Here is a 10,130-nt window from a genome sequence, read left to right on the forward strand (position 1 = left end):
ACCAGGGCTTAGTTTGTTCTTCTCGTTCCAGTGCCCACTGGGCCCCCACTCTACCTATTCCTTACATTTGTATTTTACATTTACTGCCGTAGTGTGAGAATGCATTTCATGAAAAGGAATATAGTCGGGTTGCCAAAAGAAAAATGCCAGCCATGTGTTGTTTAAAGAGCCTGCGAAGACCTAGCCTTAACACTAAATAGGGTTATCAATAAAAAAGTATGTATTCATTTGTAATGTGACTTTTCTGTCTTTGTTACCTTTAATAATCAGTCATGGATCATTTAGGCATCCCTACAACACAATTAAGAGTGCTTTCTGTTTATATTTGCTGCTCGAAATATGCACAGATAAGTGCTGAAAATACCGGCCTTAGGTGACTGCTTATTTTTGTACCATCTGGGACATCAAAATAATGAGCTGGCAACCCTAATCATAAGACTGGAAGTTTGTTGCAGGATCAGAACATTATTTATTTCCTCCACCTCGATCCCTGATTAGTGCAATAATATAAATAGTTTAACTTATATCTGAAACCCTACGCCGCCATCAATAACAAGCTTAGTTACTTCAAGTCTCTGGGAATACACCCTGCATTCACATAACTCACTCCTCATTCTCGCCCTTCACTTTCACACTCACCCTGCACTCACAGCGATCACCATGCACTCACACCATTCACCCGCTCACCCTGCAGTCACTCCTCTTACCCTACTCTCACATTGTCACATCACTCACCGTGCACTCACCAGGGCACTCCTGCCACCCACACAGCAGAGGGTTAACCCCTTCGCCGCGGGGGTAAATCCCCCATGGCGCGGGGGCGCGCGGTACTCATGACGAGCCCAGCTCGTCATGAGGCACAGTGGAGCTGTGCTGATGACGAGCTGAGCTCGTCACAACCCCGCCCACTGATTCTCCCGCACAGGCAGGGAATCAATCGCGCGTGGGCAGAGCACAGCCGTTATGACGAGCCCAGCTCGTCATGAGCACAGCTCCACTGTGCCTCATGACGAGCTGGGCTCGCCATGAGCATGCAAGCGGTTAATGAGCCTGCTACAAAGAATGTGTACCATGCAGATCACAGAACTGAATGCGAGTAAACTATGAGTAGTGCTATTAAAAAATTATATGTTTGTCAGAAAGGTGCTATAGAGAGATGAGGCGCATTGTTGTTGAGTGGTAGTGAGGGAATTCATGGAAGAGGAAATGGGGAGGGAGCGCCAAAAAAGACTGTTGCACTGTGTGCGACCAGTGCTGAAGCCAGTTGCATCCCTTCAACAGACAATTCAGATGGAAGACTCCAATTTGTTTAAGCCATAAATGGCTTTATTTTAGCGGTCTCCCATCAATGGGGAAAATGCATTTCCCCAATGTTTTATTTTTGCTCCATAATCTCCCATTTTCCTGTTCTAAAATGTTGGCATGTATGATATGGCCCCTCCTGAGCTGCTAATAAGCACGTCACTAGGCTTAATGATTCGACATAAAGCCAATTGCATGGGGTGAGAGAAACTACTTCTCTGGGCAGAGCAAATCCCACTCCATGTATATTTTAAATGGATTGGTAAAATCAGGTTTCTCCCAGTTACCCAGTGAAGCCAGACATACTTTTACTCAGGAGGTTAACAGTAATGTTATGTATGTGCTCATTAATACACCAGTCAACCAGAAAAAGATGATGGAATTCGGCCCTGGTAAACACACAAACAAACTCTGACTCTGGCTCTTAAAGACTAATTTGGCAAACTTCTACAGCGCGCATGCGTGCCCTATGAACCAGTCTGGAGCGAACGAGTGTATATCAAAAAGTGAAAACGGACTAACAAGAATGCTTGAAATTTACACAACAGCGTCGTCACATTTTGCACATATACCACGTGTAAAAAAATCTCTTACCAACATGTTTATGAATATCGAGAAATGCACTTTATCTGAAACAATTTGCACTGGTTCTTATCCCATGAACAGCTGTGAAATGTATTTCGGTAACTTTGACTCTCCATCTAGTTTTCCTAGTACGTTTGCCTCATGTAAACTCTTTCCAATATGGCCGCTCGCTTCCCCACAGTAGGTACAGCCAACTAGTTTCATCCTGGCCAAGCTGTTTTGTTTACACCCCTCTGAAATGCAATCAAGGACGTTCCAGTGTACCTAATGCGTCGCAATTCACTGCGCAGCCGTTAATATTTGCCGAATTGCCACACGTTTGTAAACCTCCCTCGGTCAAGTCCTACCTGAAACCCGCATGCTCTGAGCCCGGCCTCTGAGCGCTTGTTCCGGACCGTTTGGAAGTTGTGTCTTGGAGCTCATGTCTCCCATGAGCGAGGCACCCGTCACCCTGCAGACCCACAGTGCTCCAAGGAGTTTCGGCAGCGGGGTCCCAAACATAGATTGCAGAGCGACCTTGTGGCCTCTGTTGGCTATCGGCGGCTGGGAAGTAGCGGGCTATGGTGAAAGTGAAGCAGACGGACGCGCTTCGATTCTAGAGCTGCCGTTAAGAGTAGCTTCTGAAGGAGGGTGTGGAAATGTTACCCAACTTGCGTTACCTAACATGCTGAACCGTTGTTTATTGCACGCGCGCTGCTGCGCAACTAATTCTTCTTTCACCTAGTTTATACATCCGAGTCATTTTTTCACCAGCCCATCACTAAAAGTGTGAAGAAATACCACAATTCATGTTAAAACAATATGGGATTTTAAACTTTTATAACATTTAAATTAGAAACCTAGCTATTTGTCAGGGTCATCCCTACATGATGTGTTGCTCCAGTCCAGATTTCTTCCTTTTGAGTTCAGAGACTTTTAGTCCTGCTTAATAATGCAATAAACAAGACTACAAGTAACAGAATTCAAAGAAACAAGCATTTGCAATGCAATAGATCTCGCAATTGCGAGATTTTGCGCCATTGGCATTGTAAATGACTGCCTTTTATTTATGTGTTTACAAAACCTTCAATAATAAAAGGCATTGTTATTTACAATACCAATAGGTCAAAGTTTCTGAAAGGATTTCAGTAGACAAGCCGTATCTAAAGAAAGGTTGTGGCCGCTATTTAAAGTGATAATATGAAAGCTCCACTGGAGAATTATAATTCTAGACTTCAGCTTAAGTCCCAGTTTATGCACTTGGCCGCAATGTTTGATATTGAGCAAATCATGCCAACTCCCTGGGCCTTTGTTCTTTTATCAGCCAGTATTGGGAGTGCGGAGAAAAAGGGTAAACACATGCCATTATAAAATGGTTAGTTATATTAATAATGCCCATATAGAGGCCATTCCTAATAGAATGAGTTTGTGGTCCTTTAATCACAAACCTCCTGCCCAGAAGAAAGGCCCTATCAGAAGGAACAACATATTCCAGCTTGCATCTTCAAACTTGACTTCCACATTCTATTCTATATAAAAAGAGGCAGGAGTTGTGATGAAGAAAAAATATCTAGTTTTCGGTTTATCCAAGAAGACATTTTTGAATGGCACATCATAGAAAAAGACTTTATTCTTTTGCGGCCATAAACATCAATTGTTAATATTTCCTCCGCATTCACCCCTCAAGTGAAAACATGTTCGAATTATAAAATGCATTTCGGCACAAGTCTGTTAGTGCCCCAAATGATCTAACAAATGTATACACTTCTGGCGAGCACTTTGAAAAATACACAAGGACTTTGTTTGCTTTCTCCCTCCTTGTTCAAATATGGTCTGACATAATAAACCCATAGCATGGTTCAATACTTCAGAAAAAAGCAGAACTAATGCAGGCTAAACTGTCAGAATTCGCTCGACATAAAAGGAGAACGTCAATTAAAAGAAGCATTTGTAATGCAATAGGTCTCGCATTTGCGAGAGTTTAAGCTATTGGCATTGTAAATGCCAATGCTTTTTTTTTTTTTTATAGTAGCAGATGTGGTCAAAGGTTGAGGAGGCGCGCTGTGTCCGGAGAAAAACCGAGTGAGTCTTGTGAAGGCGCTCCGGGGAGGGACAAGATGGCGGCCGGATTTGTAAGGAGCGCCTGATCAGAGAGCGGCGCAAGCGGATGAGCGCTGGGAGGCCTGGCTGTGCTCGGCACCGCAGTTAATTCATATGGAGATGCGGTGTGGTGACAGCGGGAGTGCCGACCGAGCTGCCTATCACACTGAACTAGAGACGCGAGCGAAGGTCCATAGAATAACGCTGGGGTTTCAAGAAGCTGCCTCTCCCTGCTGCGGACCGGTAAGCCAGATCTGATACCAGAGGGTGGCGGTGCTTGATCCCAATGGAGCGCATCGCCCTTCAATGCCCTGAAACTAATCCAGGGGGAAGTAAAGGCAAGATCAGAGGACAGTGTGCGAGATCCCCCACCCCGATAGCCATATTGCTGAGAAATGTGGCATATTCCTAATGGAGTCCATTTAAGCAGGGTCAACTCTGGACATTTGGGGCTTGCCTGATCCTAAGATGGCTATCGTCAGGGACAACTAACAGGTGAAGCTGCTCCCTGACGAATCCCTGAGCAATATAACAGGCAATCAACTGAGCAGATAACAGGAGGATCTCTGAAAGGCACAGTAATTGGATGAGCTCTATCCTGAACAGACCCCCTAAGGACATGCAGACCCTGGCGCTGTTCATCATGCCGATCCAATGCTTAGTTTGCACCCCCTTTCATCCGGATTATAGAAAATTATGGGGACCCTCTGAATTCGTACATCAAGGACTCATCACCCCCGCCTGTCCTCAAGACGGTCGCCCCAGTCATTGACTCTGTGAACCCTCCATCAACAGCAGAGACCCAGCCATTTTGACTGACGCCCGGTGGAGCTACCTCGTGAGCTAAAGAGGAGATGGGCTTTGGATTCCCTCCTTGGCCATCACCTACCCAGCCGGTCCTTGGGCAAACTCTCCTGCGTCTCTCCTGACCGTACCTCCCTCCTCCCCCTTCACCCCCTACCTCACGAGCTAAAGGGGAGATGGACTTTGGATTCCCTCCTTGACCATCACCTACCCAGGACAAACTCTCCTGCGTCTCCCCTGACCTTATCTCCCCCCTCCCACCCACCACTCTCCGCTCTACTCTTCTCCTATACCCAGCTACTGACATTTGACCTCACCTGTCCTTGCCCTTAGTTCCCCACCCTTTTTATCTGTGAACTTTCCCTCGCCACTTGAGACCTAGCTATTTTGACTAATGCCTGATGGAGTTACCTTGTTTAACTAAAGGGGAGACGGGCCATTGATTTCCTCCTTGGTCGTCACCTACCCAGTCGGTGTTTAGACAGACTTCCTTTAGTCTCTCCTGTCGTCTATTCCCTCATCCTCCCTCTTCTCACCTCCCCTTTCCCCCTCCACTATTTTCTCTCTCATTTCTCTCCTCTCTCAATGTATTATTATTTTTTTGACGTAATATGTAATCGTGATAATTTTCTGTTACATTGTGGAACCTAATGTAAAACGCTCTGATACCTTCGGGTCCAGCCAGCGCTATATAAAACTCAATAAATAAATAAATATTTATATGTTTTGATAATTAACACATAAATAAAAGGCATTGTCATGTAAAATGCCAATATCTCAAACTCTTGTAAATGTGCGACCAGTTCAAAGAAGCGGCCACCATTGTCCTGGGCTGCTTAGAAACTTAAAGCGCGCATGTTGCTGAATGTTGTAGGAAAGCATGCCTGCAGTAGGAGAAACTATTAAAAGAAAATAGTGCTTGCAGACTGACAAAAGACTTGCAGTGTTGAAACCGAAGTAAAAGGGCAAGTCCTCATAGGAGGTTACGAACGAAGAGAAGGCGGTAATAAGGAGGGACTAACACGCCTATTAACGAATCGAAAGCCATCATTTACAAAGGACAATGAGACAAGCCAATGACAGATATGGGTGGACAGTGGACGGGGTTTCTATTCACTACTCCAATACAGCATGGCTCGCAGAGCAGCGCATGCGCTGCCCAGGCTCAATATAAAAACAGGGACTGGAGTAGCACATCACAGGTGCTCCAGGGGACCATTGGGTGGGACAGTTTTACTGCATGCTGACACAACACACCCAGACTCCTTCAAGACCATCCACGCTGCCTGGGTGCGGGGCTTGTGCCTACTCCCGGGTTAGGAGTGAGCGTAAACCAGAGCTGCCTTGTGACACTCCTCCAGGCTTAGATTTGTGGAACTGAAATACCTTCATAAGGTCTGTTTTACTAGACATAGGCTGTGGAAAATGGGAGTCATTGCTTCTCCTTACTGCCTCCGTTGTTCGGCTCCCAGGGGCAACCTGTTCCACATGATCTGGAGCTGCTCTTGAATAGTTTCATACTGAAGGCGGGTGAATAATTACATGAGTTCTGTGCTTGGGTGGCCCAAACCACTTGACCAGAGGCGACCTACTGCCCACGATCTGGAGCTGCCCTTGGATAGTTTCATTCTGGAAACAGGTGCTTTATTACACGAGCTCCGTGCTTGGATGGCCCATACCACTTGACCCAAAGCTAACCCTGCTACATGTAAACAACACTTGATGAGTGTAGACATAAACTGATGTTGCTTTGGCTGGAGCCTACCCGGGCAAAACTAGACATTGCCCGACAGTGGATAAACAAAGGACCCCCCCTCCGTTGAATGGAGAAAGGGATGGATCTCTGTATGAGCATGGAGAAGCCTGTATACAATGCTAGAGGCAGTCCTCAAACATATTAAAATATGAGGATTGTGGGCGGAGTACCGGACATCACATGCTGAGACACTGGATGCTGAAGTACACAAGTATGAGAGTGAGCCGCAGACGCCCCTGCACGGTTGTTAGACACTGCCCCTTGGAACATACACAGGCCCGAGTTGAACTGGGATGGGAGGGTTAAGGGTAGGTGTCAGACGTTGCACACCTTTGCTTTTTCTGTATTTGTTTTACTTTTGTTCTTCATGAGTACAGTATCATACACTTTATATGTAACTTGTAAGGAAAAACGTAATAACGTGTTATTTAAAAGCAACCAAAAAGAATTGTGGCATAATCAGCACCTTTGTAAAATCCAAAACCCTGAAAAAACACGAACCCTCGCGTAATCAAAGATGATATTTTCAGAGCTCAAATATGAGACCGCTTGCATAATTTGTCACCTCTGCATTGCATGACATGAGACCAGTGGAATTTATGAAGCATTTTATCCCTTGTACAAGTTGATATTTTATAAAACTCCACATCTGTGATATTGCATAATACACTACCCTTACCGCTTTGATGGAGATGACTATGAATGTACTGTCATTAATTGATTTGTTATGCATGGCTTCAATAGGAAGCCTCTGTCTTTTTTACCAGATTCTAAATCTGGTAACTCACTGGTATGAAGTAGCAACACTTGATAACAAACTCATTTCCCACTGTTGCTACATCATGAAGGACTTTCAGGCTAGGCTGATAGAGCTCTCTGAGTGCCTGTCAGTGAAGTGCAGCTCTGCTTGTCTGATTTGTTTGAGAGCATAGCTGCCGGAGGGGTAAGGAAGGCAGGGAATGTGGTCAGGGTGGGTATTGGCAAGTAAGATATTCTTTTCCACATTTGGGTCAGGGAGGAGAGGCCGTGTTATGTACGTCTCCCTATTACTCCTCTGCCCGTGCGTAGCAGTTGAAAGCAGGGGCAGATGATTTTGTGGGCCATGCATAACATTAAATTATAGATGGTTAAAACGTGAATTACAAGCATGTTTTTCATGTTGGGGTTCTGAGTGACTTTTTTGGGATGCTTGGTATAGCGCAGCGACTCGCCCCTAAAGGGGCATCTCGGTGCTGAAGCAACAAACCAATAGAAAAGCAGCCATTAGAGCAGCCAGGTCTTGAGATGTTTTTTAAAACCTGAGAGCTCAGTGCATGCTCTAATGAACATGGAAAGTTTGTTCTAGTGGTATGGTACAAATACGAATAAGCTTGTCCACCATACTTGGAAGTACGAATACGCTTAGGACAAAGAAAAAGTTGACTCCTAGAGCTAAGATTTCTTCTAGGAAGATAAGGAAACAGTTTGTCCTGTAGATATTTGTGTCCATTGCCTGACAAAACTTGGCGTAAGGTAAAAGATTTCGAATATTGCCCTTTTCCTTATGGGGAGCCAATGAAGCGCTTTGAGCAGAGGGACTGAGGGTGTACCAGATGGCCATTTGTTAACCAAATGAACTGCAGTATTTTGTACCATGTGGATTTTAGATAAAAGTGATTCATTGGAATGCACCACAATTGATTACCATAGTCAAGGCGACTGATTATCAGAGCTTGGATAAGGTTTTTCTTAGAATTCAGCGGAAGGCACTAAAAGATCCTCCTGAGGAGGCACATCGTCCCGAAACACATGCCACAAATGGATGTCACCTGGTCCTTCATTGATAACTTATTGTCTAGCAGAATAACAAAGTTTCTGGTTGAGTTTCCGAGTGAAGGAGCAGGGCCAAGCTCAGCAGATCACCATTCATCTGTCCATTGGAGCTGTGCTTTGCCGAATAGAAGAATCTCTGTTTTGTCCCTGTGTAACTGAAAACAGTTCAGGGATATCCAAGTGGCAATTTTCCTCATGCAGGCGATAAAACAATGTTTAACATTCTCAATGTCCTGCCCAAAAGAGATGACTAATTGAGTATCCTCTGCATAGGAGAGAATTTCAAAACCATAGGACTTGACAAGCTGAGCGGGGAGAGCAACATAGATGTTAAAAAGTCTAAGGTTCGAGGCAGAGCCCTGCGGAAACCCCTTGCCAAGGGACAAATCCTTAGATTGAAAAGGGCCAAAGGTACTGGAGAAGTGTGGCTCACTGGTTAGAGGAGGCAGACCTGGAAGCAGAGGTCAGCCTGGGACCAGGGCTCAATTCCCGGCTTGGCTGGGTCTTGAGTCCATAAATGTCCATGGACTCGATAATTCTCGCTCCAGTGCCTACTCGACTCATGGGTTCACACTCTGCGACTCTGGGCAATAGCTTGCTTAATCTCCACATGGGCCCCTCGCGGCGGGATGCCTGGCTTTCACCTTGCGGATGCCCTGCCGGGTTATCTCACAGGGGAATACCAGGACGGGTTCCCTAAGCAAGCGCTTAGAGACCGCTTGGTGATTTGCGCTATATAAAATTCCTGTACATTTACATTTTACTCTTTTGAGTCCTGTCCTTAAGAAAACCAATGAGACAATTTAGGGTGGTGCCCTGGATCCCCATCTCATAGAGGTGTTGAATCTAGATGGAGTGTGAAACTGTATCAAACGCCGCTAACAGGTCAAGAAGAATCAGCAGAGCTGGAGTACCGGCGTCCAAAGATAGGCTAAGTGAGTCTACTACCACTAGAAGAAGGGTTTCAGTACTGTGAGAGGGTTGGAAGCATGATTGGGAAGCCTCCAGCAGGTGGTGACTCCAGATGTGCAGAAAGCTGTTTAATAATATCGGACTCAAGAACCCTACCTATTAAAGGAAGGAGAGGGATAGGACGATAATTTGTCGGTTCCTTAGGATCAGCATGAGTTTTTTTTAGGATGGGTGTAACATGGGTGATTTTCCATTCCAGAGGAACGGCAGCTAAGGACAAGGATTAGTTGCATAGAGTTGTTACTTAGGGTGGAAGTAGGGTGGAAAACGTAGCTATAAGATGTGGGGGACACATGTCAGAAGAAAATCCAGATTTAATCTTTACTAGTAAATCCAGCACTTGAATATGAGCAATAGGCTCAAACCTCTCCAACACTGGAAACCTGTAATTACAAGTAGAGTTAGCAGGACAAATATAGATTAGTGAAGTAGAATTATTGTGGAAACTACGATAGATATTCTCTATTTTAGTTTTATAATGGGTGGTTAAGGTGTCACAGAGTGCCTGAGAGGCAACAATGGTAGAGGTGCAGGCACATGGTTTAGTGTGGTCCTTTACAACCTTGAATAATTCTTTGGCAGAGTTCCCTGCTTGGTAAATTCTGATTGTATAAAGTCTACGTGCTGGTCTAATACTACAGTGATAGGCTCCTAACGCTACTTAGTATTGATGTTTGTCGAGGTTGTCTTTAGAGAACCTCCATTTACGCTCCAATCTCTTACAGTTGGATTTATCAATTCTCAGATCAGCCGCATACCATGTAGCATTAAGTCGGCAAGAATTAGTGATGTGTGATATATAGGGGGCATCAGTATCCAG

At 45.0% G+C, this 10,130-nt stretch overlaps 1 protein-coding gene across 1 annotated transcript in view; it reads right to left on the bottom strand.

Moving 5' to 3' along the window:
- MSRA (methionine sulfoxide reductase A) overlaps window positions 1-2,539 on the bottom strand; it is a 907,683-nt gene extending 905,144 nt beyond the window's left edge. The window contains exon 1 of the mRNA XM_085613039.1: window positions 2,235-2,539. Coding sequence (XP_085469165.1) covers window positions 2,235-2,388 — 154 coding nt within the window. The 5' untranslated portion in view covers window positions 2,389-2,539. The remainder of the gene's footprint in view (window positions 1-2,234) is intronic.
- Between the last annotated feature and the right edge of the window lie 7,591 nt (window positions 2,540-10,130).

The sequence above is a fragment of the Triturus cristatus genome, chromosome 6 (genome assembly GCF_964204655.1).
Source record: "Triturus cristatus chromosome 6, aTriCri1.1, whole genome shotgun sequence".
NCBI lineage: Eukaryota > Metazoa > Chordata > Amphibia > Caudata > Salamandridae > Triturus > Triturus cristatus.